At 40.8% G+C, this 18,817-nt stretch overlaps 1 protein-coding gene across 1 annotated transcript in view; it reads right to left on the bottom strand.

Moving 5' to 3' along the window:
* CSMD1 (CUB and Sushi multiple domains 1) overlaps nt 1-18,817 on the bottom strand; it is a 5,088,256-nt gene that overhangs the window by 361,996 nt on the left and 4,707,443 nt on the right. Inside the window, exon 55 of the mRNA XM_069235813.1 lies at nt 4,455-4,643. Within this exon, the coding sequence (XP_069091914.1) occupies nt 4,455-4,643 (189 nt within the window). The remainder of the gene's footprint in view (nt 1-4,454; nt 4,644-18,817) is intronic.

Here is an 18,817-nt window from a genome sequence, read left to right as displayed (position 1 = left end):
ACCTAGTAATACAGCAGCTGCACGCTGTACAAGTCCATCACAGAGTAGCTTGAGTGGTAGCTGGGTTCTAGGAGCAAAATCCGATTGTCACTGCATCAACTTGACAAGAGAAGCTGGGGAAGCCTATAGTATGACCATATCTATTGCATGGCAACAGATGAGTGTATAAGTCATGTTACTGGTGGTAGTACACTTTATCTCACTATTACTACCAAAGTACAGAAGGGAGATGGAATGGAATGGGATAATGGGGAAGGTATTCAGAGACAGAATGCTTGCTGATGCAGTGGAAGATGAAGTGAGGATGATTTCCATGTGCTTTAGTCATCAATAGCCTGACCAATGTGCTGTAACAAGGGATTCAGGCAAGAGTAAGGGCAGTGATATCATTATAGGGCTATTTAGTTAAGGACATTTCCACTATAAACCCTGGCATTTAGTGTCAAACTGCAGAAGAAAGTGGTCTAAAAGGGAGAGCGAAGTGTCATAGGAACTCTGAAAGCCACACCCCATCCACCAACCTTAGTAATGTTTAATTCATAGCCTCATACTTCCGGGAATGAGACATTTTTATTATTCAGTATTAGACATAAGTCTAAAGCTGCTATGTGTCAGCAACAACAAGCAGTAGAAATAATAGTCCACATATTATCAACATAAAATCTAATAACAAACCCCACAATGAACAGCATTAGTAACTCATTTATTTCAGATTTCATGAGACTGCAGTTTAAAGTATTTCTAAATGTAATAATTTAGGGCAAGCAAAATAATTGTGAACAGGTATAGATCATTTCTGCTGGCATTTAGCTAATAATTGTGTCAATGTGGTCCACAGTATATGTGCCTACATCTGCAGTTAAAAGACCATATGAGCATACTAAATTGCGAGAGAAAAGAAATGGTTGTATTTTGTTATATTTTATTGGCCTGTGTTTATGTTGTGATAACTAACACCCAGGCCCAATGGGCCTACATGACTGTGTGAGTTAAATACTAAATAAACCTGGAAACTAGTTATACAATCACTTTGGGCAGTCCAAGTCTTCTTTGTTCTCAAAATATGAATAGGCCAAAGGATACTCCCTCTTTATTATAATTAATATTTCAGTATCCAGAAGTACATATTGGATAATGATTACTTTACGCCAGCCACTATTAGGACACATTTCATTATTGGAAGAAAGACTGATTAAAATCTAATATGTAGGCTAAAGAGGTTCTATGGGATCCTCTTCGACTGTGAATCCCTAGATGGTAGCGATTTAGGTGTTTGCACGCCCAAATTTGGAGAAACCAGTGTTCTAGGGGGCACCTGAAATAGACGACTGGCACCAAGTTTTTTGGGTGAGTGCACTACATGCAATGACTAATCACAATTAACACCGTTTTTAGTGTATGACTGCAATCTTCTTTCATAAGCAATTTGTAAGTATCACCCAATAAATGTCTCAGGACGTTTCTAAAACGTTTCTATAATCACTAACAAATCATAATAAATGGGAAAAAGAAACATTTTATACAGTTCACAAATTTGTCTGTGTCATTGTCCCTGACCTTCTGGGAAGCTGTTAATTATGTTAATAAGCAGTTCTAAAACTTTCAAAGGCTAAGCTTCTGTGTTAAAATATAATTAATGAAAACACAAAACTTACTGGATACCTCATGTTAACTATAGAAAGAAATAACTCCCCCTTTGAGGAAATGTAAAGAGGAAGAAGATAATACATCTCATTAAGGAACACTTATGCTTAAATTGTTCAAGAGAATGTCCTTGCTTTCTTGTAAAGTATCCTCAACTTAATTTAAGTTAATTTGTAGAGTAACAGAATCCGATGGGGGACAGGGCTGAAACTTGGAAGCATCTTCAGTGCTTGACCTTATATTTCTTTTTCTTCCCTAAGTCAATAAAGAATGTTTTCTGACTTGTTTACACAATGTATTTCAGACAGACAAAAAGTGCAAGCAGATGCAACCGCAGGATTGCCTGCATCATTATTTCTTTTGGGTTCACACCGTGCTTTTCGATCTGAGCTGTGAGTTGGGGTTTCCTTACTAACACAGAGCAATTGCGCAACATTTTTGGATCTACGTGGACGGCACAAAACCATCTTTGTTCAGCTCTACGAGGTCACATGGCAAAGTAATGTTAATTAAAGACAATTTTCCACATATTAGAACTTGGAGAACCTTAATATTTTGAACTGTGACATACATCATCAGGATAAGAGTGCAGTTTGGATTTTTATTAAGAAGTGGGGCTCTTTTGAATTCTCACTAAATTAAACACAGTTGAACGGAGATAACGTGCTAATCAAATTTAAAGTTGAAACGTTTAACACAACCGTCTTGCAACCGACTTATTTAAGGCTTCAAAAAGCGAGCCATGAAGCTGACGATTAGGAGGAATTGTTTCACACAGCAGGAAGGATGAAGAATGAAGCAAAGAGGATGTTCACAACTTCCTGCACTTCAAGCTTCAAACTGATTTATTTTAATGGACCCGATTTATGGCATGGAGGAAGGCTTTTTAAAATTAAAAGATTGTATTTCTTGCATCATCGAAAGACAACGATACCATGGTGTCTCCAGAAGTGCTGAATTATAAATACTACTAGTTGGACAAACTGACTGTATTTTTAATGTTACTGGCAAAATTAGATAGTTGCATACATTGCCATCAGTAACAACAATTCATTCACTACTTAAAATGTGCTAATAGGGGAGAGTTTTTAAAAATGTTTTTCTGACTGACCTTCAGTCAGTTCTTACCATCTAAATGTAGACATTAATTGATAGAAATTGGGTTGTTTAAGGGGTGAAAGCCCCACTAAAGTAAGAAACACAGTCCTTGTCAATGTGAGACACAGAAGTCAAGAAATAAACCTTTGCTTAACACTCTGGTAACATGACATGAAAACAGGTGTAACAAAGCCAGTGTGTAAGGTATATATGCAGCACTTAAACAGTAATAAAGTGAACCGACACAAGTAAAATCCCGTGACCAAATTAGAAAAAGAGAGGTAATTTTAATAAGTAAAAAGACACCAAATTGAAAAAAAATCTAATCAGTAGAACCAGTTTTCTGGGTTTTTAAGGTTTTAGGTGGACAATAGCACAATGTGCCACTCTAAGGTATCTGGTCACACTGGACAGCTGGACAGAAACAAAGAAACCGATTCAGGCCAGCTGCCATGGGGTGTGAGTCATATGCACTGACAAGGTTTGCCCTAGTGAGGAGTTTACCTTCTCAGAGTCCAAGTCCACGGAGACAGCCTCGACTCTAGCTGAGAGTTGTCGTCCAGTGGGGTGGCACAACGAGTCTGGTAGCCCTCTAGTATAATTTAATTTAAAGGCCCTGGGTACATGCAGTTCCATATACTAGAGCCTCTTGACTTAAAACAACAAGAGGTACATGCAGTTCTTTAATACTTTTGGAAAGAGGTCAGACTTTTTTTCGGTGGAAATCAAAATGTTAATGGCTGCAGTACAAAGACAAAAAATTCAAAGGGGCACCTATAACTTGAGATGGCAGGATGCAGTGTGAATTAAGTATTAGTGTATGGTAGTAAGGAGAATTATCTGTCTTTATAGATATGAGATAACAGTGTATGGCAACGAGGAGTCAGAGTATGAGATGGGTTTTTAATGGAACAATAGCGATAACATCGATTTAGCGCATGAATTTAGAATAGGTTATCGCTATCATGATACTGTATACTGTAGTACACTGAGAGTGGTACAATACAATAATACTTGTTATTCTTTTAACTGAAGGTACGGGCCTGAGCCGCACACATCTCTGGTCAGGGAAAATAACTAGCATTATTACCCAATTCTGCTGTCCACAAATTCATATTTACTTCAGTGGCACAGGTTTTCGCTAAGTAGGTGGTGATAATGGTAGTTGGCTACTTAATTGGAATCGTTACAATCGAACATTACACCTCGACAGGCACTGAAATGGATGGAAATATAGATGTATATGAGACCTCCGGCAGAACCGGTTCTTCAAGCTTCCTCGTGGTAAAAGAGTGAATCACACGAGGGGCAGCGATGTTCCTCTCGTAGGGTGTGAAAACATCAACGGAAGGAGCAGGAAAGGGTAAAACAAACAAAGGCAAAGCCAATGAAGAGAGAAAAGATGAGCAAATACTAATTATAATTGGAAGTAAAGCAGCAATCATGATTACGCCATTGTGTGTTTAAGATGGATTACTAACTGCATCAAGTATTGGTTTGCTTCATCGTATTCCAATTACAATGTAAATGGATTTGATTGCAGTGTTGACATTTGCAAGAACATGTTAAGGATGTTCGTGAATAGACTGTTGAAGACACAGTACCAACATCAGCAGCAGGCAGATTCATAATCAGACATGAAGAAATTTGACATAAATGTATGATAATTTATAATAAGTTTGCATAACGTAAATAATCAGATGTATACGTACACAGACACTTGGGGATCGACCTGTCCCACATTCCGTTAGCCTTACATGTCAGCACCGACGAGCCCAATAGGTAGAAGCCTTTTTTGCAGTGATACATCACACTGATGCCATACTTGAAGCTTTCCGGGTAATTCTGCTGTCCATGACGGATGGCATTTTCTACATAACCTGGATCTGAACAGTTCACCACTGCAAGAAGAATGGTGAGTAATGTTACATATTTCCCCAATTCACATTTACAAATATATTTTACGATGCGCGTGTTACAATGGCTGAAAGACGAAAAAACATAACGGGTTCAATTCACAAAGATGTTGCTATGAGTAGGTGTTACCCTTTTAGTAGCACTGTATTCTGTGCTTACTCCTTGCCTAATTAAACTTTTATAGTGAAGTATAATCGCAGCATCATTCACCTGCAAATCAAGCACTAAACCAATACCGCACGGGTACCAAAGGTTTTTAATCTAGGCTTCAAGTTTGACCCCGGGGACATCACATCCGCAAATGGTCTTTCTAACCAAACTCTTGTTCATGTGCAATTTCATACTAAGAATCTGCCTGCTTTTATAAAGTTAAATAATCTAACCCACCTGCACCATCTTAAAATTGGGTTATTCAAATATAAAAAAAAGTGTATTGATCTTGATTCTCTTGCACAGTTAGGCCTCTCATTCCACCATATTTTTGTTCAAACTTAATACAGTGCTATAAAGATAAATACATTAATTTGGGGCACAGACAACTTTAGGTCAACCCCTCCCAACATACAAACCTTCACATTTTGTCTTCCTCTTTATTTATCTTATGTGTACTAATATACATGGGTTGGGTCTGACTTTTTTGTATTTCTCATGTTATCAAATGTGCACGAATGAGCTGTGGCACCGTCTGCCATAATTTTATCACAAACAATTTGTGGATCTAAGAACATACAGACACATATTACTCACTATTGGTCAAATGGAACAGAAAAACCTTATACTTTGTTTCAATAGTCCACACAGAAGCCAGCCAGGGTATTTTTAATTTACATGATCATAATCTTTCACGAAAAGTATGTTTCATATATTTGATTTCGTATAGGTTTCGTACATTTTATGTATTTTTTCATTACACGTTTTGAGTAAGTTTTGCTCCCATCAAACGCACTTTTGTCTTTCTCTTTATTCATCTTAATCCTCTAATATTCATGACTTCTGCGTGCCCCTTTTTGTCTTCCATAATGCTGTTGCAAACAATATTTGAGTCTTAGAAAACAAGTACATGCACAAGTATGTTGTATAGCATTTCCCAACATAAGATTCGGTTTTGGTCAACTAGAACAGAAAAACTATGGGGCATATTTACAAGCCCCTTGAGCCACCATAGAGTCATTTTTTTCATGCTAAGGCAGCAATAAGGTAGCTTTTTCCCCCTCGTCGTATTTACAAAGTGGAGTATTGCTTGCATTGCGCCACTTTGCAACCCCTTGCTCCACATAATGCCTGCGTCAGGCATAATGTATGCAACTGGGGCATTTCCGCGCAGGGAGGCCCAAAAAAATGGCGCACTAAAATTTACAACATTTCACTGTGCCCTTTTTTCTGTCATTTTTAACGCCTTTTTGAAAGCAGGAGTTAAAATGACTCATCCATTTTAATCAATGGTCCTCCATATGCTTTGCTGCAGTAGCGTCAACATTTTTGACACTAGTGCAGCCAAGCACCACAATAGCATTAAAAATGTTGACGCTATTGTCCTAACAAGTGACATGGTGCAGCATATTTTACATACAGCGCAACCATGGTGTCATTAGGTGGGGCAGGGGTGAGGCAAGAAAAGTGGCACATCGGGAACGAGAAAGAGACAAAAACAAGAAGAAATAAAAATATTGCTCCTCTTTAAATCTGCCCTGGGAAGGCATAGCATTTTGACATATTCCCAGGTCTCCCACTCAGGGTACATCTGGGAATGCACCAAAATCCATGGGTGGATGTGTGGGAATATACATGTTCCACCCATGGAACCCCTCCAGTGGGCACAGTAACACAAGACAGTGACTTGCGCTGCCCTGTGTTACTCTAGATTTATCACGCAAGGTGGTCTTCTGAGTTTTGGTAAATCTCACTCTAGGTTTTGCATCACCCTGCGTCCCCTTGTATGGTGTGGTGCATAAGCAGAGCAAAACATTTGATAAATATACCCCTAGTGTCAATTTTGGCCAGTTGTATACGCAATCCAGTGACATATCTATACTGAAGCTACCCATAACGTTTCACCTGAAGATATGGTATAATACAACACTTATTAACTATTTTTAGTTAACTGTTTTACAATTGCCGAAACCCATTATCAAGTTGTTTTGAGCAATTATGGGATGAAGATTTGTCTTGGCACTGTCTTGGCACTGATATTTGTGTTTTCTTATTTATGAAGGAAAACTGCCATTATAATTTGAGCTCATTTCATCGGATTTAAGTGTGTCAGCTTTGATGAAGGTGATTTCAATGCTAAACGGGGTTTGGATTCTATTGCTGCTGACCCTTTTCTGACCAGTCACATTTCAATCTGTGCTATGACATCTGATAATAGGGGAAGGAGACTGCATAATGCCCTAGGTTACACAGGTCTTTCTATTATGATGGACATCATTGGGAACCCCTCAGCAAACCAATGACCTACTTTTGTTGGCTGGGTTAAAGAGTCAACCATCAATTATGCCTTTACATCCAAGCCCACAAAACAATTAGTGTTTTCTTTGGGTGGAGGGATCATGAAATCTGTCACAGCAACCAAAACCCATTGAAGTCATTATGTTGTTACCTACTAGCAATCATTCTGCCTCTAAACCTGGCTTAACTGGTTTGACTACAAAAAGCAAAGGCCTCAGGATGAAATGGCGAGGTATATCAACCCCTACCCTGTTAGAATCTTTAGTTGTCTCTAATCTGAGCTCGATTGTGGATTCATTATTGATTCACTATTGATTTTTGATACTTCCTCTGCCGTTACTTTAGATGCCTTTCAGACTCTGAACCACAGTACAAGAGCAATTAAGTATGATTTATCTGGGTCCAGTGACATTCAGAAAGTTGGCTGGTTTGATAAAGGGTGTAAGGTTGCCAATTGGCGGCTCTGCGAAGCCCTTAATGCATGGCTGAGAAACCATTATTATACGATTAGGAGTAAGAACAAGCAGTAAAAGAGGCAACCAGGGCTTCTGAGAGATAGGTAATTGGAAGCAGCCATCCTCAACCTTGTCTGTTGACATAGGCTTTAACATTACCCCTGAACAATGTGTGACACATTTGAAACATTTATTCATTATGGTAAGGTGGATCATTAGTTTAGGCAGAGGAAGCCCCATCATTTTCCATTTGTTGTCTTGTTTGAGCTGGAGGAAGTATGCTCGCTATTATGGTCAGTCATTCCAGCAAGGACCCCGGGCCTGACGGAGCACCCATGGATCTTTACAAAGATGGTCTTCCCTTTTTGGGTCCCTCTGATAACAAATGTTTGCAATGCTGCTGCTTCAACCCAAATCCCCAATTCATGGAAAGCTGTGGTCACTGTACCTGTATTTAAGAAGGGAAATACACAGGAACCCTCAACTATATAAGCCCACTTCTTTATCGAACTCTGTAGTTAAAGTTGTAGGACATCAATTCACAAAGAATTGAAGATTGGGCCCAGCATAATAACATTCCTTGCCCAATTCAGTGTGGCTTAAGAGAAGGTAGGGGAACTTTCAAACAGTGCCTGCACCTCAATCTGATAACTGGGAAATATGTCACGGTAAAGAAAAGGGCCATCTTTTCTTATCATTCAATGTCCTAAGTAACATTTTTAATTTGGTTAACAGAACTAAGCTATGGAGTATTTTATTCGATCTCGGAATGTCCAATGTCCTACTAGCCCTACATTTGGATGACAATGCCTCTTTTAGTTATGTTATGGGAGGGGAACACACTGATTCTTTAAGCTTGCCTCAGGGGGATAGACAAGGTTGTGTTTCGCCCCCTATTTTATTTTAATGGTTTAAACTCCTGTTTGGTAGCCATATGGGAATGATGTCCCTAAAACTATATCTGCATTTGTTCCTTCCCTTCTATATGCAAACTAGGCAGTGTTACTTTCCCGTACTACAAACTGTCTGAAAGGCCTTGTAGATTTCTTTGTTAAGTTTATGGATGATTAAGATCTGGCCACCAATATAGCCAAACTGCAGTACATAGCGTGAAGGAGGCAGTACTCAAAAATCAGGCCTATTACTATTAAAGGGAAGGTTATTGCGAGGGTGAGCGCATTCCCTTATCTGGGTGTCACTTTAGACAACAGAATAGTTGGATACTGTTAGAAATGGGATCTTTGGTTGGCAGTCAGGTAACCTGCTGTTCAAGCAAGGACCCTCACTCGAGTCAGGGTAAGGGAGAATCACACTCAGTTAACCCACGCTCACCCTCTTGGTAGCTTGGCAGGAGCAGGTAGGCTTAACTTCAGAAGCAATGTTTTAAGTATTTCTACCAAAGACGATGAAAACTAGGGGGACACTAATGTTCAGGAGCAAGAGCCCTCACACATCCAAGGGGATGTCATGCTTCATCATTGGGTAGCTCCTCGTCAGACCGGCGCTGCAATGTCTGACGGGCTCCCCATAAAGGGGGCTCTTTTCCGGAGATCTTTATAGGTGGCTGTCGTAGTGGAGGACACTAGTATCACGGTCAGGCACTATTCCTAGCAGGAGAGTGACTCATAAAATTAGTTCCCAGTCGTAATAGAGTAAATAAATGTAATAAATCAAAAGATAAGACTGGAACCAAGATTAAAAAACATAAGGAAAGTGTAATGTGAGAAATAATGCTCAACCACTTTCTACCTAGTGTTGGAGCTGAGAAAATTATCGCAGGTCTCCTAAAACATGGTCAACATGTTTCGCGTACAGTGGTCTAACAAGATCCTATTACGCTTCTTCAGGACCAATTAATAAAAAAACTTCTCCTGTCTATATGTTACAAAAAGTTTGCGTAATTTAATTCGTCAAATTGGGACACAATGCGGGACAGCACGCCAGGGTAGGTTACCCCGTGGATTGCTGGCACATATGAATAGTGACCGCTTTCGGCATGCTACTTCCCAAGGGGCTCCCCACATAACAAGGGATGGGCGACCGTAAAAAAAAAATTGACAAACAGTGAACTTCAATGTAAGTGACTGCATGTACTCGTTTGACTAATTAAATTACGCAAACTTTTTGTAACATATAGACAGGAGAAGTTTTGTTATTAATTGGTCCTGAAGAAGCGTAATAGGATCTTGTTAGACCACTGTACGCGAAACATGTTGACCATGTTTTAGGAGACCTGCAATAATTTTCTCAGCTCCAACACTAGGTAGAAAGTGGTTGAGCATTATTTCTCACATTACACTTTCCTTATGTTTTTTAATCTTGGTTCCAGTCTTATCTTTCGATTTATCAAATGTATTTATTCTATTACGACTGGGAACTAATTTTACGAGTCACTCTCCTGCTAGGAATAGTGCCTGACCATGATACTAGTGTCCTCCACTACGGCAGCCACCTATAAAGATCTCAGGCAAAGAGCCCCCTTTATGGGGAGCCCGTCAGACATTGCAGCGCCGGTCTGACGAGGAGCTACCCAATGATGAAGCATGACATCCCCTTGGATGTGTGAGGGCTCTTGCTCCTGAACATTAGTGTCCCCCTAGTTTTCATCGTCTTTGGAACAGTGTACACTTGTTTTTGCATATCTAGTTATTAGGGAGACCGTACACTGGACCACCAACCTCCCAGTCCCTCTCTTTGTTGATAAAGTATTTCTACCAACACACACAGTAACTCAGTGAAAAAATTACAAAATGTTACACAACACAGGTTTAGAAAAAGAAAAAAATGGATCTAAACAAAACAAGACCAAAACAACAAAAATACGACATACACAAGTCAAGTTATGAATTTTTAAGATTAAACACAAAAATGGTGCTCAGAAACACAAAATGCTTTGATGAGGTGATAACAGGGCACTGGTTACGGAGTCACTCAGACCCCCAGGTACAGTACCTTAGTAAACTGTGAAAACAAGCCGGTGCGCAAAGTCGGGGATCGTGGCATCGCTGGATCCTAGGTGGTGTCGGTTCAGGTGCTAAGGGGTGAAGGAGCAAAGGCATCACGAAGAGATGCCGGGTCCTTGTTGCAAAGAGGTGGAGGTAGGGCGGCGTTGATGCAAAGCGTTGAATCCAAGCACTTTGGGCGGAGTTAATATCCAGTGGTCATGACGTGGTGCGGTGACTTCCATGGAGTCACAGACTTCAGTGGGGCTGCAGCGATGTCAGGCCTGCGAGGGTCATCGCTCTCCAGCAAGGACCATGGAGCCAGTTGCAGGTGGTATCACAGAATGTGGCAGCGGCCCGGAGTCGTCCAAAGTCGGTTTTCTTGGATTTTCACCAGCTTCTCCTTTGAAGGGCCCAGGGACTAGATAGGGCACCACTTGTCAGGAGAGGAGTCTCAGCAGAGAGTCCTGGTGCTGGTAGGGAAGTCTTTGATGGCTCTGAGACTTCAGAACAGGGGGCAAGCTCAGTCCAAGCCCTTGGAGATTCTTCTCAAGCAGGAATATACCACAAAGTCCAGTCTTTGTCAACTTTCACAGGCAGAAGCAGCAACTGTAGGATAGCCCACCAAAGCACAGGCACAGGCAGGTTCAGCTCTTTTCCTCAGCTCCTCAGCTCTTCTCCTTGGCAGAGGTTCTTCTTGATTCCAGAAGTGATCTGACTTTCAGGGGTTTTGGGTGCTCTTCTTATAATCCTTTCTGCCTTTTCAGAAGACCTACTTCAAAGAGAAGTCTCTTCTGCTTCCAAGATCCTACCTTACCCAGGCCAGACCCCCGACACACACTAGGGGGTTGGAGACTGCATTGTGTGAGGGCAGGCACAACCCTTTCAGGTATGAGTGACCACTCCCACCTCCTAATACAGATGGCTCATCAGTATATGCAGGCTACACCCCAGCTCCCTTTGTGTCACTGTATAGAGAGAGGTGCAAATAGCCCAACTGTCAAACTAACCCAGACAGGGAATCCACAAACAGGCAGAGTCACAGAATGGTTTAAGCAAGAAAATGCCTACTTCCTAAAAGTGACATTTTCAAACACACAATCTAAAAACCAACTTCACTAAAAGACATATTTTTAAATTGTGAGTTCAGAGACCGAAAACTCCACATGTCTATCTGCTCCCAAAGGGAATCTGTGCTTTAATAATATTTAAAGGAAGCCCCCATAATAACCTATAAGAGTGATAGGCCTTGCAACAGTGAAAACCGAATTTGCCCATATTTCACTGCTGGGACATGTAAAACACATAAGTACATGTCCCACCTTTAACATACACTGCACCCTGCCCATGGGGCTACCTATGGCCTACCTTAGGGGCGTTTTATATGTAAAAAAAAAGTAAAGGTATGGGCCTGGCAAGTGGGTACACTTGCCAAGTTGAATTGGCAGTTTAGAACTGTACACACAGATACTGCAGTGGCAAGTCTGAGCCATGTTTACAGGGCTACTAATGTGGGTGGCACAACCAGTGCTGCAGGTCCACTAGTAGCATTTGATTTACATGCCTTGGCACCTCTAGTGCACTGTACTAGAGACTTACTAGTAAACCAAATATGCCAATCATGGAAAGTTAATTACACATACATTTTACACCAGAGCACTTGCACCTTAGGCACTGGATAGCAGTGGTAAAGTGCCCAGAGTAACAAAAACAGCACAAACAGAGTCCAGCACACATCAACAACCTGGGAAACAGAGGCAAAATTTAGGGGAGACCACGCCAAGGATGCCAGGTCTAACAGATGGCCTTTCTTGCATAGCGATGCCTACGTTTTAACCAATTGTGTGAGGCCCTTTTTAGATTTGCCTCAACTGTAGGCAGTAAGCTTATTTTACGTCTACTGCAAGTGTATAGAATTAAGTGTTTCCCTGTTTTAACTTATGGAGCAGCCATTTTAGAGTATTGTGACTGATGGAGTGTCTAACGTGAGGAGAACAGTTTCAGCAGGAGGTTATTAGGTTCAGGTCCAGTTAATTTTATTTTTATTTTTATTCATGAAGAGCTGATCCTGTTGAAGATTTTAATAAACTTGCCCCATCCCTCTTGTAGATAGCAGTTTGGGTTACTGAATACACTGCTTTTAACAGGATTGTGATCCAAGACCGTCTTAACTGTGCCAACAGTTCTAAAATTCCATGGCCTGACTACATTCGGAGTACCAAACTGTCCTTATGTCATCCAGATTTGTACTATTTTTGCCCCAGTTTGTAAACAAGGTTGACAGAGCGAAAATCAAAGGGCTGTTTTTAAAGCGAGCTACTGAAGCCAGCAAGAATATGGCCCTAGGAAAACAAACCCTAGGAGGCCACCTTATTCTGAAAACTAAGGCTGGCCCCCAACCTTAAATTTCCCTAATCAGAAACCCATGGGATAGATCTCTTCTTACAAAAGTTTGTTTTGGTGCAATGCAATTCAATCTCTGTTTTCCTCTTTGACATTTTGACCCAAGCTCTATAATGATTTATCCCTGTGATGGTAGCTCACTCCAGACATTGGAGCATTTTGTCTTATTTTTCAGATTTTATGACCCCCTTCGGCACAGGTACATGTTGCCTATTGGTAAATCCAGGGGCTTTTGCCAATATAGAATAGTTTTCTCTTCCTCCAAATGTTACCTGAGCCTGTTGTGTCCTTTGCTGTTGTGCTTTTTTAAAAAGTGCCCTGTGTTGGAATAAAAAATTGATTTTTTAAAAATAGAATTCTGTTTTGAATACAAGGGACATTATGATTGTCTATGGTATATAATACTTTTTTAAGCCTTATCTACTTTTTGATTTAGACTTTTCTATGTATGTTGTTACAATTCTTCCTTTATATTACAATGTTTTGTACTTGCACTAATTTCATTTTCACTTATGTTGTGATACTCTTATGAATAGTTTTTAATAAAAAAATGAATATTTTTCAGCAATGAATTGAAGAGTTCAATTATTTTAATAATTGCACACTTGCTGATAGACTGTACAGATGACATTACACAATATTATGCCATTGGGATGTAAGGGAATATTTGATTTTGAATTGGCTGGAACATTCAAGTTACTTTTAAGTCCCTAATAATTAACTAGGGTTTGTTAATCAAATGCTACTAGTGGGTCTGTAACACTGACTGCGCCACATACTAAAGCAGTCTTAAAGCAAATACCAGGCCTGCCACTGCAGCCTGTAGCGCAGTTTTCATCTGAAATGTCAACCTACGAAAATAACATTTTTTGCCAGGCCTTAACCTTTCTTTTTATTTCATACCAGTCACCACTAAGGTAGGCCATAGGGGCAAATACAGCAGGGTACCATGTATTTAAAAAGTCGGACATATGGGTTTGAGTTTTACATGACGTAGTACTGAAAAATTACTAAAGTCGTTTTTCACTACTGTAAGACCTATCTCTCCTATTGACTAACATGGGGTTACCTTATTACATTTAATATGTGATAAGTTTTGATTGGGAACAGATAGAAATGTTCTGTTTAGACTCAAAAGAATTGTAACTTAATATTGCCTTTAATGGAAAAGTCAGACTTTAAATAACCATTTTTAAAATGCCACTTTTAGAAAGCTGGCATTTTCTTGTCCTAACCACTTGCTCCCTCTGTCACTGTCCTGTATCACATGACTGTGAATTGCTCTGTTGTTAGGGTTTTTTTTTTTTACTTATGACACAAAGGGGACTAGATGTTGGCAGGATGGGCCATCCTGCCAGAATGGTTAAGGCAGAGCTATACCCAGCCCCTATTACATTTCAAAAGGCTTTGGAACTGGACACTAGCCTTCTGTCTCCCCAGATGTCTTGGAGCCTTGACAGGGGAAGAGAAGTTCTTTCCAAAACCAGATGTGGGGATAGTATAGAGGAGCTCCTAACTTCAAGTCTGGTACCAGGTATACATACTGGACCCTCAGTCCTTCTATGATGTCCACAGGTCCTGGAGTGTATTGATGGTGTGTTCTGCCTTGTTTTCTAGAGGACTGCCCTTCTGCTTAAGACATGCCTTGTTTCCTAGAGGACTGCATGTTGCTACCAGAGGAAATCCAACCTCTGCTTAAGGGTACCCTTGCACACTCCTTCCTGACCTCATTAATTATTAAAGAATCTTGTGCTGATCCCCCTGGCCCACACCTGGGTAATATATGAAAACAGCAATTGGATACATTTCCACAATCTTGGGCTTATTCTTCACCTGGTGTCAAACTCTAACCACCAGGAGTAGTTTGGGCAGGCCTTCTGTCTTCTATGGTGACACACTTGTAAGGGAACTGTTTTCACCAGCTCCCTGTGCCAGCTTTCCTCCTTTCCTTTGTCTTTAGTGCTCTGCTCATCCTTCTGGGTCACAGAAGTCCAACTCTTCCCCCAACTGGTGATTAGGGAGCGTAAGGAATCAGTGTCACTGGCAGTTGAAAGACTGAGTTAGCCTTGAGTCAGCTTTAATCAGAGTCATTAGTCCATTAGGACATCAGGAGGCTTGTCCTTCCAGCTATCCATGATGTTGCCACCACCAAATTCAAGTGTTCAGCTCTCTTTCTCCCTCTTGAGCAAGAGTTTGTAAATGGGGGTAGAAAGTTCTAGATGGCAAGCATGCCTGGCCAATCCTAAGGTGCCACAACACTCCTGCATGCCTGTCCCAACACTCCTACACAGCTTGTTGGGACAATCCAACATGGTGTTGTCCAGTTGCCTCTGTTCACATTTCCTCCACCCCCTCAGATCCACCACTGACATCACTGCCAGGGCATTACCACAAGAATCCCCTCCTGTGTTGGCTCCAGAGGTCTGGGCTTCCTCCTTTGTTCAGTGGGCCTGAACTGTCCTGGACCTGGTACAATGTGACAGCTAATTAACAGATTCATTTTTTCTTCTCCACCCCTTCTCCTCAGTAGCTGAGTGAAGCACTGTTAATCACTTCTTCTGTGTGGGGAGGCCTGTATTCCCTCTGCTGTGGAGCAGAGTAATTATCGTGTCCCAGCAGGGTGACAAAGGGCCTGGAATCTGATCATCAGCTGAGCCAGAAATAATGCAAATCCTGGATGACCCATAAGGTGTATATGTACGACATTGGGACCAGCATATTATAAATTGGCAGACATGTTTCATCCCAGTTTAATACCTTACCGACCTTTGTAAGCCTAAGGGAAGTTAAATTACACCTTCAGGCTATTTCCTTCTATATATATATAATATAGTGATAATGTAGATAAACCAATAAACCCTACTTGCCTTACCTATGACTGACCTCTAATATTATAAGGCCTACACCAGGTCAATATCTAACATTGCCGAATCTCCTCTTGCACCAGGCTATGCACAGCAATAGTCTCACATGTGCAGCCCACACATATCTACACACACACACATTAGTGCATAGGTGTTTATGTTTAACTAGCCAGATGTCCTTTACCCTAGCTCTGTCGTAACAGCCTTATCTGAAAGGTTGGACACTGGAGGTAAACATGCACAGTTAATTTATAATGTGATTACCTTGGGTTATACAAAAGTAGTATGACTCATCCACAGTAAAAAGTTAAAAAATGGTCTTCAACCTCCCAGCCTTAGGGTGCTCTTCCCACAAATGTTTGCCTGCGTACCTCCACTTTTCTGACATCATTTCTGCTGGCTTTAGGACTTTACCATTTCTGACCAATGCTAAAGTGCCTGTGCTCTCTCTCTTAAACATTGTAATATTGGCTCAAACCCAATTGGCAAATTTAATTTACTTATTCATCACTTTAAAGTGCACAGCATGTGCCCAGGGACTGTAAATAAAATGCTATTAGTGGGCCTGCAGCACTGAATCTGCCACCCACATAAGTAGCCCCTTAACCATGTCTCAGGCCATTGCATTGCCATTGCAGGACCTGTGATTGCGGTTTATCACCACCTTGACCTGGCATTCAAAACCCCTTGCCAAGCATTAAAATCCTCTTTTATTACATATGTCACACCTAAGTCAGGCCCTAGGTAGCTCACAGGGTAGGGTGTTATATAACTCAAAGGAGGGACAGGTGTGTGTATGATTTACCTGTCTTGGTAGTGAAAAACTCCCAAAGTTGTTTTTCACCACTGTGAGGCCTACTCTTCTCATAGGCTATCATTGGGAATTCCTTAATACATTTTTAAGCTCTATTTCCTGATCATAAAGAAGAAGCTGTAACGTTTCATATTTTGTGAATGGTAATGATAAATCCTCTTTAATGGTAAAGCTGGAGTTAACTTCACTATTTTAGAAATGCCACTTTTACTAAGTAGGTATTTCTCTCCTCTTACAGCTCTGTGTGCCTGTAGCGTGTCTCCAATACACATCTGGGGTAGGTGTCAGCTATACTTTGTGCATTCCCTCTGGACAACCACAAGCACAGGAAGATTAGGAGTGTCCAAGTGCTGATCTGCATACAATTGCTTTCTGATGGCTCTTCCTGGACAGGAAGGCCAGGAGGGGATGACACTTATACCTGAATAGGCAGTGCCTGTCCCCACACAAAGGGCTGAGTACCCTCTACTGATAGTCTGGAGCCAGGGCCAAGAAGAGAGGGCCAACGTGTACTTCAAATAGCCATCTTTGAAGTCTCCTACACTTCAAAGGCACAACTGGGTTAATATGCAATGTGCTTACAGATATCCTAGATAGAAAGGCAATCAGATGTGCCCAATTGATTATGTGTTTGTACTTGTATGGGCATTTGAGCTGTTTATGAACTTAGAGGTCCTCCGGGTGGAGGGGACTGATCATTATCCGCTAAGAACTATCATTAAAATAGAGATTGCCCCAGGACAGATGAGGGACTTTACGCTGAATTTTGATTGCTCAAAGCGGTTATGAACAAGGCTTTCAAAAAGCACCTAAGCTTATTAAAGGAATTGCAGTATAATGATAGTGATCTAGATTGTGGGGTGGTTCCCTCAGATACCTGAGCTGGGTATGTGGATGTAATAAACAAGGTGGTTGCGTGCCACAAAATCAAAGATATGTTTTCTTTTATTCAAGACAAACTAAAAATAAAACTAGGAAGCATGATATAAATAATTGGTTCGATAAAGAATGTAGGATATTAAAAAGTAATATTAGGAAGTTGAAAAGGTACCAAAGGCTCTCAAGAAATTCAGGTGGGGGGTGGCGGCTCCTTAGTTTAAAAGGGGAACACATAATTTTGGTAGCTCAAAAGAAACAGGAATCAAATGCAAAATGTTGGGATGTGATGATAAAAACTATAGATTCAATGATGATATTAGGAAATTCTGGAGGTTGGTACTGTGTGGGGCATGTTACTCTCAAAAGCAGTCCCTGGGCAGGTGGGAGAGGACGTCTGGGCAACATTTCTAGAAGAGGCCTATAATCATGGTGTCCCGACAGAACAGAGCCCGACCATTTTCAGTATTGATAAGGAAACAAAGATGGGGTTCTCTGAGCCAATAACCAAGGAAACTATTGAGAGGATAAAGCTTACAAGGGCTGCTGGCCCAGATAATGTGCCGGCAGTGGTAAGAAAAAACAATATATTGGGGTGGTCCAGGTTGTTTTACACCCTCTTCCAGGAAATCCTGGTAACAAGAAAACCTCAGTATAGTTGGAAAGGTCTAGTGATTAAGCCGATCCATCAAAAAGGTGACTATACCCTCACGGAAAACTACAGGCAAATCAAATTGTTAGATGTAGGAGTTAAGATTTTTTCGAAACATTTATTGGAGATGATTAAGAAGTAGGCAGATGTAAACTCTATCACACTCCAGGAGCAAGGTTGTTTCAAGAAAAGTCACTCCACGACTGATCACTGTTTTAGTTTGTGGGCGTTTGAAAATGAAATCCCTAGAGCAGAGCGGGGCACTTTATTGTTGATTTGTTGATTTTAGCTCTGCTTTTGACTCGGTTGATCATGTAGGAGGTAGTAAAAGGATATGGGATGCCAAAAGACCTGCTTTTAATTCTGCAGGAACTCCACAGGGACAACTGTGCCCAAGTAGAGCTGGATAGTGGGGGCCACAACGTTGTTTTCACAGTTTCTAGATGATCTCCCCAAGGTTTTTAGTCTGCCAAATGTTTTTAGCCCTAAAATGAATGCCAGACATATTAGTTGTCTCTTATATGCAGATGATTTAGTGATTTTCGATCAGACAGGAATCAGACTACAACGAACATTGAATATATTTGGGGATTACTGCATTAAGGAAAAAATTAAAGAAAATATGAAAAAAACAAAGTGCTTTAAATAGGGAACCAAGAGGAAAGTATGAGATTGGTAATTAATGGTGTTAAAATAGAGAGAGT

The sequence above is a fragment of the Pleurodeles waltl genome, chromosome 5, assembly GCF_031143425.1.
Source record: "Pleurodeles waltl isolate 20211129_DDA chromosome 5, aPleWal1.hap1.20221129, whole genome shotgun sequence".
NCBI lineage: Eukaryota > Metazoa > Chordata > Amphibia > Caudata > Salamandridae > Pleurodeles > Pleurodeles waltl.
This window is presented reverse-complemented; position numbering and strand designations above follow the sequence as displayed.